Source organism: Cavia porcellus, unplaced genomic scaffold (genome assembly GCF_034190915.1).
Source record: "Cavia porcellus strain 051 isolate PalLab524CR breed Dunkin Hartley unplaced genomic scaffold, mCavPor4.1 scaffold_8, whole genome shotgun sequence".
NCBI classification, from domain to species: Eukaryota; Metazoa; Chordata; class Mammalia; order Rodentia; family Caviidae; genus Cavia; species Cavia porcellus.
This window is the reverse complement of record NW_026947491.1, coordinates 93,346,285-93,361,824: the sequence shown is the minus strand read 5'-3', so window position 1 is coordinate 93,361,824 and position 15,540 is coordinate 93,346,285. Positions and strand designations below refer to the sequence as shown.

Genomic DNA, 15,540 nt, shown 5'->3' with positions numbered 1-15,540 from the left:
GAGTCCCCCCTGTCCATGCGCCTGAGGAGCCCCCAGGAAGCAGGGACACCACTCATCCTTCTGGTCACAGCGAAGCCTCCAAGCTGCAAAGCACAGCCTCGACAGGAAGAAAAAGCAGGCTTTCCCCCAAAGCCCGGCGTTCCTAAGGAGGCCCCTGCCCACGGCACAGAGATGCCAAACCCCGCCCGGTGAGGCCCCTGCCCACGGCACAGAGATGCCAAACCCTGCCCGGTGAGGTGAAAACATGACAGTGCCAGGCCACTTCGGAAGCCCTTCTGCTGCCCACAGCTTCAAGGCTTGAACGGAAGACTTCGAGCCTTCTGGACGGAACCTTTCTACCATGCAATGCTCGGAGCTTTCTGGGCCAGATTTATTTATTTCCCATAAAGCCGAAGAACACTTCCCAGGGAAACCATCCAAAATGAAACTGCTGGAAGCAGAAATCTGAGCCCTTCTTGTGGTCATCGAAGGAAACAGTGCTAATTGGTTTTCTTTTTGGTGGTGCGAAGGAGTCTACAGGGCCGCCCCGAGTCTGCTGTCACCCACGATGAGTTATCCACCCAGAGCCGGGACTTTATAAAGTCCAACAACCGCAGGACAAACGTGGCTCCCTTACGGGCACCAGGTGGCACACAGGTATGAATGATTAGGACGGTTATGTGCCAACACTGCAGGTTAGACTCATCATTCCGAAAAGCAACACAGACTCAGAAGTCACTCGTGGTCATTTAAAATAAGAACGAACTCTGTGACTGCAGCACTCAAAGCAATGCGTCCTTCTTCCAGACTCTGTGAGGCTTGCGACTGTTTTCCTGCACGATGCAGGGACAGAACTTTTCCTCACAAAGTGCGTCTGGGCCTCGGAAGTCCAATGCCGGCTGGGAAGGGTGGTGAGCGGCTGCTAATCGCTCTTTGGGTTCAGAGGACCCCACTCGGAGTCCAGAGCAGAGTGGTGGTGATTTCCTCCCGTGTCTAGATGCCAGGGGTCGGCACTCAGGGTGGAAATCCTCTCCGCCTCTGAAACCAAATCTGCTGTGTCCGGCATTCTCGCTCAAGCTGCACCGAAACAAGGCTGACCTCGGCTGGCCAGGGAACGGGAGGCGGGCAGGACACGGACATGAGCTGACCCAGGCCGGGTTTCCCAAAGCCTCCGGCTCCCTCAGATTAAAACAGAACCACAGTAATAAAAGCCCGGCGAGACCAGCTCACCAACTTGACACAGACAGACGGACGGGGTGACATCGTCAGGCTTCCTTGAGGATTAACCCGCCCTGCGGCAGAAACCACACGCAGCGTCTGCAGTGTCCCTGCGCCAAGGCTCAGAGACCACGAGACAGAAACAGGCCGTCCACTGGCACAGGCACATCCAGTCCTAAGTGACCACACCTGGGCCAGTTCAGCAGGCAGCGCCAAGGCTGCAAGGTGCTTCTCATGAGCCCCTCGAAGCTGTAAGGATTCAAAAGCTGCACGCTCACCCCCCCCCAATTTAAAGCTCCAATCCAGAAATGGACAGCTGAATTGCATAGGTGCCTCTCAGAGGAAGACACTCAACAAATAAATATTTATGCTCACCATCGCTGGTCATGCGAGGGATGCATGCAACTGAGATTCCACCTCACCCCTGAAAGAGCGGCTGCCATCAAGAAATCAACCAATAACAAATGCTGGAGGGGCCGTGGGGAGAAAGGAGCCTTCTCCACTGTGGGTGGGAGTGTAGACTGCAGCCACTGTGAAAATCACTGTGGAGATTCCTCAAAAAATTAAAAATAGTTCCACTTGAGCCTGGCGTGGTGGTGCATGCCTGTAATCCCAGCACTTGGGAGGCTGAGACAGGAGGATTGCTGTAAGTTCAAGGCTCGCCAGGGCTATGTAGTGAGTTCAAGGCCAGCCTGAATTACAGAGTAAGACTTTACCTCAAAAAACAAAACAAAACAAAAAACCAAGGTCAAGGATGTAGCTCAGCAGGCACAGCGTCTATCTGGTAAGTGTGAAGTCCTGAGTTCGATTCCCACTATCAAAAAAAAAAAAACAACAAAAAGAAGACAGACAAATAAACTAAAGTTTGATTTGACCTAGCTGTTCCACTCCTAGGAATCTTCCCAAAAGTTAAAACCATCGTACCACACCCACGTCTATAGCAGCACAACTTAGAATAGCTAAATTGTGGAAACAGCCCCCAGCGGATGAATGGATAAAGACAACATGGCTGCTGTGTGTAGCGGAGTATTACTTTGCCATGGAGAAGGGTAAACTTGAGTCATTTGTACGAGTGAAAGAAATCAGACACACAAGTTTAAATACCACATTGTCTCTCTTGCATGAGAAACCCAGAGGGTCCACGGGAGCAGACTGCAGGGCAGGCCAGGGGCCAAGGGAGGGGAGGGGAACGGGAAAAGAGAAGCGGACCACACGCGGGGACAAACCCCCACGACAGCGTGACCGCTGCCCGTGGGAACAGCTAATAAAACACTCAGCGCAGGAAACAGTTAAACGATGAAGACAAACATGGACATTTCATCCTCACGGCTTCAAGATGCGAAGGAACCGCACTCTGCTAAACTCTGCTGCCAAGAGCGAGCCCTTTGGAGCTGAATCCTCCGCTTCCCAAACCACGCGCGTCCTGACCCGGGCCCAGGGAGGCGGCAGGAGGGGCAGCAGGCGCCGGGCGAGGGGCTCTGGAGCAGGAGGGAGCCGAGGTCCAGACCTCGGGTGTCGCCTGCACCAGGAGGGGCTGCCCGCCGGCTAGCGGACCTGGAGACACCAGCGCCCAGAGCCTGCTCCGCGGGAAGGGAAGGAGGAAGGACAGAAAGAGAATGCCAGAACGTGTCTGCAGCTGATTTTAGGGTGTTCCCCACCTACACATCTAACCCTGCGCACGGGAGGGCTGGACCTCCTTTCACTGAGCAAATTCAGTTAAATTCTCAACATGACCAGGCACCAGGAATTACATTTTCATAGCAGTGGGGGGTCCTCTCACCAGGAGGGAAACTGAGGCTGGGAAAAGCTGCACAGTCACTAGGCCACAGCTTGGGCGCCGAACACAGAGCTGGCGCCCTCCTGCTGCAGTCACAGGCCGCGCGTGTGTCTGAGAAGCCATCTAGACACAGTGTACCACGTGACGACACCCGGCAGCCACAGAGCTGACTGCCTCGCTGCTGGCTGTGCGTGATGGCTGGTCCTCCCGAGACGTGCCCCTGTGACCACCTCAAGGATGAAGCAGACGTCAGCTAAGCTCCAGGTGAATCCCAAAGAAGACAGCGGAGTGCCGCACGCTTGGGATAAAGATATGAACGTGTTACTTATGTCCCTAGCTCTCTCAACAGAGTTCATAGTTCTGTCCACATCGGTAGAGGACGTCTTGGCGCTCACCGAGGGCCGATGGCCAGCACTTTTGGCGTCTGCTCCAGGTACACTGGCTTTACCAGACAGCACCACCCGGCCCTCACAACCAGAGGAAGTCGGCAGCCGGGGACTCTGGCCAGCGGCTTCGGGCCGGTGAGGCTGTGCTGGGGCTCCTGCTGGAACCCGGGTGCCCCACCCTGCCCCTCCGGCAGCTTTTCCCTGGAATGGATTCCCACTGTATAAGGCGGGGTGGATGAACCTGCACCCCTAACACTTATCATCAAAGCTACAGCTAAGAGAGCACTGCATGGATACCGGCACGGGGGACGCATCTAATAAAATTAGCTTTGCAGCTGCAGATGCAGAGAGATGCTGAGTGTCTTACTTGTGTCCAGCCTCAGGAAAGGTAGGCGCACACAGTGAGGCTGATCTGTGTCCCGCCCAAGTAAGGTACAGGCAGCTGCTGTACCAGTAGGACATGCTCTGTGCGGGCTGAAGCTTCATATACATATCACAGTATATATGTGTATATGCATCAAACCCCATTCAGATATACACCAAACCTAATGCATGAATATGCACCAAGCCCTACAGACGTTACAGGTTTTTCTACACCCACACACCTAGGAGAAAGTTTGATTTATTCAGGCGGAATATGCATTAGCACTGACTGATGGTAAAACAGAACCATCACAACAATATACTGCCGTAAAACTTATCAAGAACCTGTATAGCTGGTTTCTGAAGTCTTCCACCTAGTCTTCCGGCCGTGGCTGGCCACGGGTACCCGACACCATGGAGGCGAAGCCGTGGAGAAGGGCGCTGACCCACCGTAGGCCCCTCAGCCCTGCTGCCGGTTTGGGAGCTCGGTGACAGTGGTGGCTGCCCCGCTGGGCCCCAGCCTGTTGCTTTTTCCACGCCAACCTTGAGGAGCCGCAGCTCCTCCCACGTGGGGCTCTGTGAGTGTCACAGACACCACACCGGCCTGGCGGCACTCGGGAAAGCATCAAGTCAGGGCTCTGTGCTGCACCACCTCTGCAACCTACAGCTCCGTCAGAGGGCTGCACCAGTCAGTAAAAATCCTGCGGCCTGAGGCTCCCAGCTCCCTGGGGAAGAGCTGGGGACAAGGCCTGCCTCCCAGCCAGGCGGTCCTCAGTGCCCAGCTGGGCTTTCTCTGCAGGGCACTTATCCTGGGCTGAGATTCTGTCTCTGTATTTACCCGTCAGTCTCCCCTGCGTGCTCCAGAGGAGCAGAGACGGCACTTAAGCTCACCGTCTAGCAGAGTGCCAGGCACACAGGAGAAAATGAATGAACGCAGTCGAGACTTTTCCATGCCCAAAGTCTGTCCGCCGCCACTGTGACGCAGCGTCCACAGAACTCTCCCGGTGCAGGAGCCCAGGGCTCCTGAGCAGGGCCTTCCGCTGGAGCTCAGAGAAGACTGACTTTCTTCCCCTGGCCACACGCCGCCCTTCGGCAGCTCACATCCTAGGCCTAGCCAAGGCCTGGCTCTGGCAGGGCCGAGACCAAGGGGGCTGGGTGGAGAGGAAAGGGATGTCCCCACGTGGCCATCAATCTAGCTGTTGCGGGGGCCTGAGGACCTGAGCACTTCCACCCCCTCTAACCCACAAGGGGGGCAGAGCTGTCACTTAGCTACTTAGCAGGCTCAAGAGGCCCAGGCTGCACCGCCTGCTGTGTGCTGGCTGACACGGGGTGGGCGCCCTCAGAGAACCCGTCCTCTGGGCTCAGGGCCCCAGGGTTATGGTCCTGTGGTCACCACTCGGTGCGCCCACACCTTCCCTGGTCAGCATCTCCCGGACCTTCCGCCCAGCAAGTGCTTCCTGAAGTTGAATAAAATCCCCGCTTTCCTTCCTCCTTTCCTCCCTCCCTTCCCTGCTCAGTTCTCCCCTTCCCTTGGCCCAGCACCTCCAATTAATCTGAGTTCACACCCTCCGATTTTAAAAACCCTGCAAGTATCCAGAGCAGAGTTAAAGGGAAAAGCAGCCCTCGGACTTCTTGGGCCTCTTCCATCCTGCAGAAGTAGAGGGCCCTGGAGGGCTGCTGATGAGTACCCCAAAGACCCTGCAGAACCCAGGGGTGGCCCCCAGGAACTGGCAGAGTGGGGCTCGTTCTGTTTGGGATGCTCTGGGTTTACGTTTTCTCAGCTTCTTGGAGAAAGACTCCTCAGAGGCAAACTCACGGGACCTGGCTTAGACTCACATCTTAGAGTGTCGGGAAGGGAAGGGAAGCGGGGACAGTAACTCCTCCCTCGAGGGATGGCTGAAAGCAGCACCCGAAAACCACTTTTCAGACGAATGCTTGGCAGGCTTCATGGTGCCCAGCCAGAGGGAGTGCCAGGACCCTGACAGCCTCGAGGGTCCTTGGGTCGGCCCATCACTTTCCACGCCAGGCAGCGAGTCTCCAGCAAAGGGCATGGTTGAACCTGGTTTTCCTCTGCTGGTGGCATTTGCTGGCCGGTGTGATTTCCTGAGCAGCACCCATGAAGGGCTGAAGCGCCTGCCTTGGAGGCACAGCTATGCTCCTGAAGTCAACACTGATCACAGCCCCATAAAATCTGGTGCCCTTTAGCAAATCCTTTTGGGATAGAGGGCATTGGCCAGAGACATAAGGAGTACAAAAGAGAGGAAACGAGGGACCCCTAAAAACGGTTATTCACAGGCCAGGGATTTAGCTCAGCAGGGCAAGCACCTGCCTGGCAAGCTCAAGGTGATGAGTTCAATGCCCAGTACCAACAAAATAAAATAAAACAAAACAAAATAAAGTAAAATAAAAAGTGGTTATTCAAAGGTCGATTCTTAAAACCGCAAGTGGTTTTCCAAGACATTATAATGCACTGTTTGGGGAAGGGCCACTGCTGGGCTTGCCTCCTGGAGGCTACACCCAAGCCCAGGCTGGAGGGGTCCCTCCTAACGCCCACCCGTGAGGCTGCAGTCACCGAGCTCACCAGTCACTGAGCCCAGGCCCAGTCCGGGCTCAGCCTGTACAGAGGCCGGGATCACACAGGGGCGCGCGCCTGGGGAGGCACCTCCCCTTTCCTGCAGCCCCGACTCCTGCCTTTCACCGCGGGTGGGTGCGAGGAGGGACTGAGAAAACCCCGGGGCTTCCCCGGGTCGTGGGGAAGAAAAGCCAAAAGTGTTCAAGCTGGAGTGCGGGGGCTCTGGGGAGGCTGCCACAGCGCAGCTGGTGCCTCCGCCGGACTGGGCCGGGCCGTGACCAGGACCGGGACCAGGACCAGGAGCAGGACCAGCACCAGGACCAGGAGCAGGAGCAGGAGCAGGAGCAGGAGCAGGAGCAGGCCGAGCGGGGCTGCCGGCCCGAGGGAGGCGGCGCGGGGCGCAGAGAAGTCGCGGCCGGCCGTGCAGCTCCTCCGCCTCTGCGCTCCGGGCCCTTTGTTGTCGCCTCTGCCTCCGGCTCGGCTCGGGCTCCTGCCCCGCAGCCCCGCCCCCTGAAGTCACCCCAACTGCACTCATAATATTTTGCTTTGCGCCGGCTCTGTTTTCTGCCACCAACTTCCAGCGGTCTCCATGGCGACGCGCGGGGGAGGGGGCGTCGCCGCAGATCCCAGGCCCTGCAGCCCCACGACCCGCGAGGGGACCGGGCCGGCTGGCTCGGCCGCTCCTGGGGTGCAGCCCCGGAATCCCAGGACTTCGAGGCGACGCACGACGCCTCCGCCGGAACAGCCGCGCCCCACAGGTGGCCAGGACCCGCAGCCCCGCGCCTCCCAGCCCAGGGGTTCCCAGGACGGGGGCGAGGCGCTGGGCGCACGCGGAGGGCTGGAGCCCTGCTCCCTCGGATGCCTGCGCCCCGGGGCTCCTCGCCAAGGCTCCTGGGCGTCCCCACGTGGGCCCTGGGGCCAGGCCTGCGTTCAGGCTCCAGCGTCCCCTCACCCCGCCGTCGGGCCACTCCGGCCGCCCCAGCACCCCGGGCTGGAGACGGGTGCGAAGTGCACGCACGCGGACGCCGTCAGGTGGCTCCAACTCGCCATCCCGCTTAGGAAGGAGCGACGTCCCTGTGCCAGCCGCGGGCCCCGGGTTCTGGAACGTCGGGGTGACCCGGGTGACGGAACCTGGGTTGGAGCCGCGGATTCCCGACGCTTTACGCGCGAGGACGACGGGCCACGCGGGACCGAGCCGGGGACCCCGCGCCTGCTGCTCTGCTCGGGCCCGCGCGGTCGCTGGGGTCCCCGGGCCAGGTGCGCGCCGGCTCCCGGCCTCCCGACGCGGCCTTTGTGGGCCCCGCACTTGCGGAGGATTTGGGAAACCCGAGGGATACATTACCGGCTCGGCGCGCGGAACAAAGGCGAGGCGTCCGCAGGTCACGCTCAAGTGGCCCGGGGCGGCCCGAGAGCCCCGCGCCTGCAGACCGCTCTCCGGCCGGCTCTTGGCGGGGATTTTCCTTCTAAGAGCGCGGGGCGCCGCCTCTGATCCCCGGAGCCCGCGACTTGGGCCGGGCACCGGCTGTGGGTCGCGGTCCGAGCCCTCGCGGAGTGAAACGAAGGCAGTAACGCACGTGTTCTCGGTCGCGCGCGGTCCTACACCACAGGGCGAGAACCGAACCGCCTGCCCGGTGGCGCGCTGGGCTCACCACGCCAGGCAGAAAGCGCCTTTACATAACAAGGGGACCTCCGAAGAAAAGCTAATTGGATTAAATTCTCCAGAAGGGAGCCGAGGGCCTTTCCCGGACCGGCCGGCCAAGCCCACTTCGGCTGTGTCCTTTTGCAAAGCCAATGAAATGTCACCTGACGCACCTCCAGTACATTCTTAGTGCTGCCACTTCCCAAAAGTTTTGACTCCGAGTTCTGGATGGCAGAGTCGGGTGGCTTCTGGGCACTGAAGGAGGAGAGGTGGAGGGTGGAGGACTTGGATTACAGAGCCCGCTTGCAGCGTTGGCAGCGGTGTCCGGTCCCTCTGTGACCTCTGGACACAGGCAGGGTGGAAAGCAGAGGCTATCCACAGGCCTCCCCAGGAGGGCTCCAGTCAGGAGAGGCTCAGCTGAAAACCACAGCCAGAGGCTGGGGTGCAAAGAGCCCCCAAAAACCATGCATGGGCCCTTGCAAGTACTTTGTCACCAGTTCCTTAGAAATGAGTTTCATTTTGTTTAAAGATATTTGCTTTTCCTTTGGGGTGCTCAGGAGGTGCATGATTTCACAAGCACTTGAGATTAGAAGACAGGAAAGGGCTCTTTCCCCACTCTGGGCACCTGCTTTACCCCCAGGCGAGCAGAGAGGGCCTGGGACTCTGTGGCCAGCCTGGGTGGCAGGTGGACACTTCTTGTCTCCGTTTGTCATCACATAGGGAACAGAGGACTCCAGGGCTCAGGGTTTTCCTCACTCCCTAGGGTCACCTACCCACCCAGGGGACAGAATGGACTTGGGGTCAAAGGCAGACTACTATGCTGGGGCCCCTGGCAGAGGACTGGGTGTCCAGACCACCAGGGCTGAGCAGAGGCTGGGCAGACCTGACGTCTTTCGTCGGGGACAGAGGAAAGACGGTTTGGTGTGGCGTCCAGAGGCCCACAGCCCCGCGGGTACAGCCTTGCGCTATCTTCCGGGGACGGAGACTTTGCTGGCTTGTCCGCTTGCCCCAGGAAGGGGCCGGCATCTGCAACCGCTGAGCCTGCAAGCACTTGTTGCGCCCGGTAGCGGCAGTGTCCCAGGCGTTTGCCCAAGCTGCTGCCTGCGCCCTGCTTCTGTCTGTCCTGGACTACGGCACCCCATCAACCCCAAAGGTACAGCCAGCCGAGGCAGGCAGGTCCTGGGTGGAGGGAGTGGGCTGGGAGTGACTTGGACTGGAAGTCGCAGGCTCTGCACAGCGCTGGGCAGAGGATCAAACAGCCAAACAGCGCAGGGAAGGGGCTGGACGCTGGGTATTTTCATTATAGGAGATTCCTTGTCTTCCTGTTAAGGACCCAGCAGCCCTAAAACCTGTGCCCACCAGCAGCAGTGCCCAAACCCAAAAGAGGTTTGCAGACTTCGATGCCAGGCCTCCACCGGCCTCCTTCCAGCAGGCTGCAGCCTGGGGAGGAGCAGACAGCTGGGGCCCCTTCCGGGTAGGAAGGATGGGGACAGCGCTCCGATGTTCCTGGGTTTCTATCTCCTGCTGCGGCGGATCCCTCAGGACCACCAGCTTTGGCACAGTCTCCCTTTCCAGCGGGGTCCCCATCCCCACCCCCCAGCACAGCGCAAAGCCGCCACTTCCCCGCCTCCAGGGCGCTCCTCAGGGCTTCCTGGCCCAGCCGTCGGCTCCAGAGTGCACCGTTATTCGGGCCCTGGAGCCAGTGGAGGAGCGGCCGGAGGGGCGCCCGGCTGGCTCCAAAGTTGTGCAAGTGGTGCCCGGAGCTCGCGGCAGCCGCACATCCGCACCGAACTTTGTCCAAGGCGAGCAAAAGCGCGCACCGCAGCGCGCGGGCACGTGCGACACACGCATGCACACTCACACATGCACACACACACACACACACACATGCACACTTCGCCCGGACTTGGAAACTTCTGCACACTTTCCGTTATTCCCTGGGGTCCCACTGTCAAGTTACAGCCTCCGAAGTTTTTGCAACTCTCTCTAAAGTTCCCGTTCACCCTCCTCCTCCCCCCGGGTCGCCCCGGCCCGCGGCAGGACTGACCTGTGGAATCCATGTCGGGTTCCTCCAGTAACCCACAATGCATGCTCTTCCCATGGACAGCACAGGCGGCCCCCCAAAAATCCTGATGTTTGGGGATCCCCCTGTGCCAGAGACGCCCGGGGAGGCCGGGAGGGAGGGAAGGGAGGAGAGCGAGCACAGAAGGATCAAAGCGGAAAGGGAAAGAAAGCCGAGAGAACAGGGCCGAAGACCGGGAGCCGGCGGCGGCAGGGCGCGGGCGCGGGCAGGCGAAGGCGCCGAGCAGCCCAGCCGGCGAGGGGACACTCGGTAATCCAGCCGGGCCAAGCCAAACCCGTCAAAATGTTTGCGGATGTTTCCTGGGAAAAAGCATCATTTTATAGCGGCCCCATGGGAGCAGTGTCATTGATAGGCCAGCCGGCCTGATGAATGGCCGCTCCTCAGATGGGGCCGTGGCCAGGCGCACTGTGAAGCCCATTGTGGGCCTGTTTTGAATAAGAAAAGCCGCCTCCGAGAGGGGGGCTCGGGGCGACGCAATCCCGGCCTGCGACTTCCCCCTTCTATTATAGCATTAGCAACGTTTTTCTTATTTAAAGTTCCAGAGGCCTTCTCCAGCCCTGCCGGCGCTCATTATGGGCAAAATCAAAATTGGCTTAGATGCGGCCCCTCCCCCACCCGCCCCCGCAGCCCCGGAGGCTGGGGGCGCGGGGACCCTGGGCGCGGCCTGCCCACGCGTGGGCCCCACGCCTCTTTCCGCGCCCCTGCTCTCCTCTCCGGGGTTCCTTTGGGTGCCGTTTGGAGTGAGGGCCTTCGAGATGCAGGGAGGAACACGGCGGCTCCCTCCACGCAGATCCTCAGACACGCGTGGGGAGCGGAGGGCTTGGGGACCCGAAGCCTCAGACCCCGCCCCAGCGTCAGAGGCCGGAGGACGCTTGGCAGGGAGGGCCGGGGACCCGGCGTCTCCTCCAGAACTTTCCGTCCCGTGGGTGTCCTTCACCCGTCCGGCCCGCCGACCCTCCTCGTCCCGCTCGGCCTCCCTCGATTTCCCCCTCGGTCTCTTTGTCCCTCGCCCGGGCTGCATCCCCGCGCCTCTCCACCCTGCAGCTCTGTCCGTCTGTCTGTCCCCTCCCCTGTCGCCCCGCCGCTGCCCCTCCCCGCCGGCCGGGCGCCGCTTTCCCAGGGACCCCTCCCTGCCGAGCGGGCGGGGGCTGGGCCAGCAGTGGAAGTGGGGGGCGGCGGCTGCACCCCGGCCCGCGAGAGTGGCCGCGGTGATTAGAATATGAATGGCCCGCGCCACCATGGACAGAGGCAGCGCGGCGCGCCAGCCGGGGCGGGGCGACCCTGGACCCTGCTCCACCGCGGGCCGAGGGGACCCCGGGGACCCCGGGGCGCGGGGGACAAGGCCAGCGCGTAGAGTGGGGTCACGGCGCGCGGGGAGACACGGGACGCCGCGCGGGGCCGGAGGCCGCGGCGCCCTAGAGCCGGATTCGAATCCCGCGCTGCGAATCCTTCCAGCTTCCCGGCCTCAGCCTCCCCGCGTGGGAAATGGGCAGAGGCGCCTTCCTGGTCGGCGGGACGCTCCCCTTGGGGTCGCGTGTGCAAAGAGGCGGGATTTGCTGCTCCCTGGGCTTGCGCTCACCACCAGCCCCCAGGTCCCAGCTCCCGGGGAGGCTGCGCAGCCGCTCCCGGCCCAGGCAGCGGGAATCATCTTTGTAGGAGGGCAGGCTGGCGCACAGGGGTCGGTGCTGCAGGGCCGCCTTCCCACCGCCTTCTGTGTGGGCGGCGCCGGGGCATGCTGGTGGCAGCAAGGTCTCCAGGCTGGAGAGCTGGCACCACGCAGGGTGCTGGGCAGTGTCTGGGGGGCAGTCCCGAGGGGTGCTGTAGGGCCGGGCCGCCTCTGGCGCTGAGCTGGTTCTGTTGGCCGCAGTGGCTGTTTCGGTTACTGGCTGCAAGTGGGCGGCTGCCTGGGGGAAGGTCAACCAACACCCCGGGACAGGCAGGCTTGGAGAGCAGCCTGGCAGGCAAGGCGGGCACTGCCCCTGCCAGGTGCTGCGCAGGCCATGAGCCTCGGGGTGGCTGGTCCCTGCCCAGCCACTCTTTAATTTAGGAGGGCAGCACCTGGGAGATCACCTGAGACTAACAAGCATTCGCTCTGTGGCAAAGGTTTATTGAGCAGCCACTGTGTGCCCATGTTATTCCTGGACCGGTAGGGAATATGAGTGTGTCTAAGTGTGAGTGTGTGTGTGTGTGTGTGTGTGTGTGTGTGTGTGTGTGTGTGTGTGACAGAGAGACAGAGACAGAGACAGGGAGACAGAGAGATGCGGGCTGGCCAGACATGGGTTTGTGAAAACGAACTGAGCCATTTGCACCTAGGTTTTGTGCTTTTTCTGAGTGGTGCTTTTGTGCCAAGGCTGGCCGGGGTGGCCCCACGCCGCGTGCGTGCTGAGCCCTTCCTCACTTGACCCCTCCTCCCGAGGGATGCAGCACAGCACCGCTGTCCTCATGCTTAGTGGGGCAGCCCTGGGGCTCAGCGTGGCTCCTGCCCTGGGCGAGCACTGCGGGCAGTCCTGAAGGACGCGGCTCCCGTCCTGTGGAAGGTGACAGTCTAGGGTGAACCTGGCACAGGAGGGCAGCGGAACAAAGCACGTACTCTGGGCTAGGAGCTGGGGTCACGCAGGCCTCCAAGGCTGGAAGCAGGAGCAGGTGACCACAGGGACAGGCTGGTGCCCACTGTGCTAAGAAGCCTGACCAGCCCACTGAGCAGGCTGCCTTCACCCTGGGGGAGGCCACTCTGGCCACATGTTGAGCGGTAGAAGCAGCTGGGAGGAGTCCTGGGAGAGAGGGACATGCTGGCCAGAAGTGGACACTGGAGAATGGACAGGAGGCCCCTCCCCAGCCTGGTGTTGATGGCTGTGGCTGGGGAAGGAAGGGCAGAGTGGCATCCAGGTCCTGTTGCTGCATTTCATAGAGATGACAGGGTGGCATCAAGGAGCCTTGATGAGCTCCCAGACCGTCCCCAAGCCTGGGCCGATGAGGCCTTCACCAGACGTGATCAGAATATGTCCAGTGCTTTCCCCGAGCGCCGTCTGACAGAAAGGCAGGCTCATGAAACCGTGTTGCTGCGTCTGTGCCCACCCTACTGACCGGCTCTGACACAGCACCACCTCCAGCTCCTCTCCACAGTCAAAATGACTGTAAGAAGACAATGCTGTGAATGGATTTAGGACACGGAGGCAGCCAGCACAGTGCAGCTAAAGCCACTCGGGAAAGAGGACCCCGGGGCTGTGCTGAGAGAGGCAAGGGCCATGGGGTGAGTGTCCAGGGTGAGGAGGGGCACTGAGCGTGCTGCGGGGGTTGCAGCCTGTGTCCCTCCTGCACTATACTGTCACAGTGTAGACGCTGACGGTATCTGTCACCTCCCACTGGAGGCCTTTGGTGCATCGGGCAGCCTGGCTGGAACTGTAGCCTGGACCTGCTGCCTGCCCTGAGCCAGCCCCTGGAACTGAGAGGCACAGAGGGATGGTGGAGGGACTCCTGGCATGCGCCTGGGCACCTGGCCTCTGGGGCCTCCGCAGACCGATGGCAGGGACCACGTGTGTGCTGGCGTGAGGGGCCAGGGCCGGCAGAGTCCGTCCTGCCCTCAGAGGGCTGTCCTTGCCTTTGAGGTGCTGAGAGCCTCCTCGTGGTCATGGAACTGTCACTGGCTCCTGGCCCATTTCTAAGCCCTTGAGTTTATTACATCACTTAATCATCGCCACCGGCCAGTGAGACACCACAGTCACCTCACAGGCACAGCAAGTGACCGCAGAGGCATGTTCACATCCAGCAATCTGCACCCTGAGGGTCAGCCCTCAGGGCCGAGATAGAGCACAGAGGCATAAACACCGCCTGGCAAGTGCAAGGTCCTGAGTTCAATTCCTAGTCAAAAAACAAATCGACGACAGCGTGGGAGCCAGTCCAGCAGTCCTTGGGGATGGCCACCCCTCTGGAAGTGATCGCACCATGCCCATTGCCTAGGAGACGAAGCCCGAGGAAGAATTCTACTCGGCCACTCTGCAAACGTTCCTGCTTGACCCGAGGACCACTGGACGGGTTCCTACCTCGCTCATCTCGGTTGCTGGAAGCCGGGCCTCCCAGGTTCCCGCACACGTGGGCTCCTTTCCAGCCTGCACTGCGAGGCTGAGCTGGTCCTCCCTGCTCTTCCAGGGGCCCGGAACTTAGGGCCAGGGCCAGCAAAGGTCTGGGCAATCGCAGCCTCTTCTCCCTGGTCCCTCACCTTCCGGCTGTCCCTGAGGAGGCTGCCACTGGAAAGCAATTGTGAAACCACACCAGGAGCCTCCGCTGTGCCGGCCTCCGTGTCCACCACCACCCCGTCACGCTGGTCCCTGTCGCCTGCCATCCACGATGACACTGCCCAACCTCCCAGCTCTCTCACTTCCAAGGCCACGCGTCTCCACCTGGTCTCGGCCACGCGGTCCCGGGGTCCCGTCACCTTTGATGATGAGCACCCTGCCTCCCAGCACCCCTCCCATCCGGTCCCCCACTCCCAGCAGCAATTCCTCACCCTCGCCCCGCGTCTGCCCCACACAGTGCCAGGCAGAATGGTTTACCCGCAAACAAGGCAGCATTCTCACCTGACGACAAGCCCAATGTGGGCGTGCAGGACGGTAAGGTGGCCCAGCAGTGATGTCACAACCCCAAGCGCTCGGGGCTGGGATTTAGCTCAGCGGCATAGCGCCTGCACTGCAAGCCCGCAGTCCTGAGTCCGGTCCCCGGTATGCACAAACTCAAGCGCTTTCCCCTTCCCTACCCCATTCTCTCCAAGTCTGGGCTATCCACTGTCTCTAGGCTTCTACCACGCAGTTGCAAGATGGCTGCTGTGGCTCCAAAGATCACCGAGAGTCCAGGGAGGAACAAAAGAAAGAGAAATCAGGAAGCGCCAGCCCCTGTACCAGGAAGGCCCAACCTGCCGTCCCCGAAGTGCTCCTTGGTGACCCTGTCTGGGAGGTTGGATGAAGGAGTGTGTTTCAGCTGCTCTCATGGCTTCTTCTAACAAAACTGAGTCCCGCTGGCAAGAAAGAGGCAAAAAATGGGTGCTGGCCAAGCGCAGGGTAGCTGCCCAGCCAAATGGATTCCTGGCGGGGCCTCCCCCTGCCCGGGGTCTCCCTCCCGAGCTGCTGTGGATTTCCCAGGATCCATTGAGCTCTGAGCTAAAGCCTGAGTCTCTGCTTCCAGCCAGGGACTCTTCGGGAAGGAGCTGGACTCACAAATCTCCTGCCTCCTGGACCCTTCTGCCCGGGACCCCCAGGGCCTCCGTGCCCGCTGCTTCTCTGGATGCATCGCCATGGCGTGCTCCTCCTCCTCATCGTCTCCCAGTCCCGCTCTCTGCCTGGCTCCTCCTCTCGTCGGGTGTCAGGGAGTTTTCTTCCCTCCTCCCTCCTTCTGACTATGGCCTTGGCCCAGGTGCCACGACATGACGCAAGGCAGGCAGAGGCTTCCGGCAGGCAACACTTGCACTTGCGCCCTCACCCTGAGAACAAGATGTCCCCGGGGCTGCTGGATCCAGGGGACTGGAGGGGCTCT

At 60.9% G+C, this 15,540-nt stretch overlaps 1 protein-coding gene across 1 annotated transcript in view; it reads right to left on the bottom strand.

Moving 5' to 3' along the window:
• Nucleotides 1–10,516, bottom strand: part of Rfx4 (regulatory factor X4) — a 151,025-nt gene extending 140,509 nt beyond the window's left edge. Inside the window, exon 1 of the mRNA XM_023566301.2 lies at nt 9,982–10,516. Coding sequence (XP_023422069.2) covers nt 9,982–10,024 — 43 coding nt within the window. The 5' untranslated portion in view covers nt 10,025–10,516. The remainder of the gene's footprint in view (nt 1–9,981) is intronic.
• Between the last annotated feature and the right edge of the window lie 5,024 nt (nt 10,517–15,540).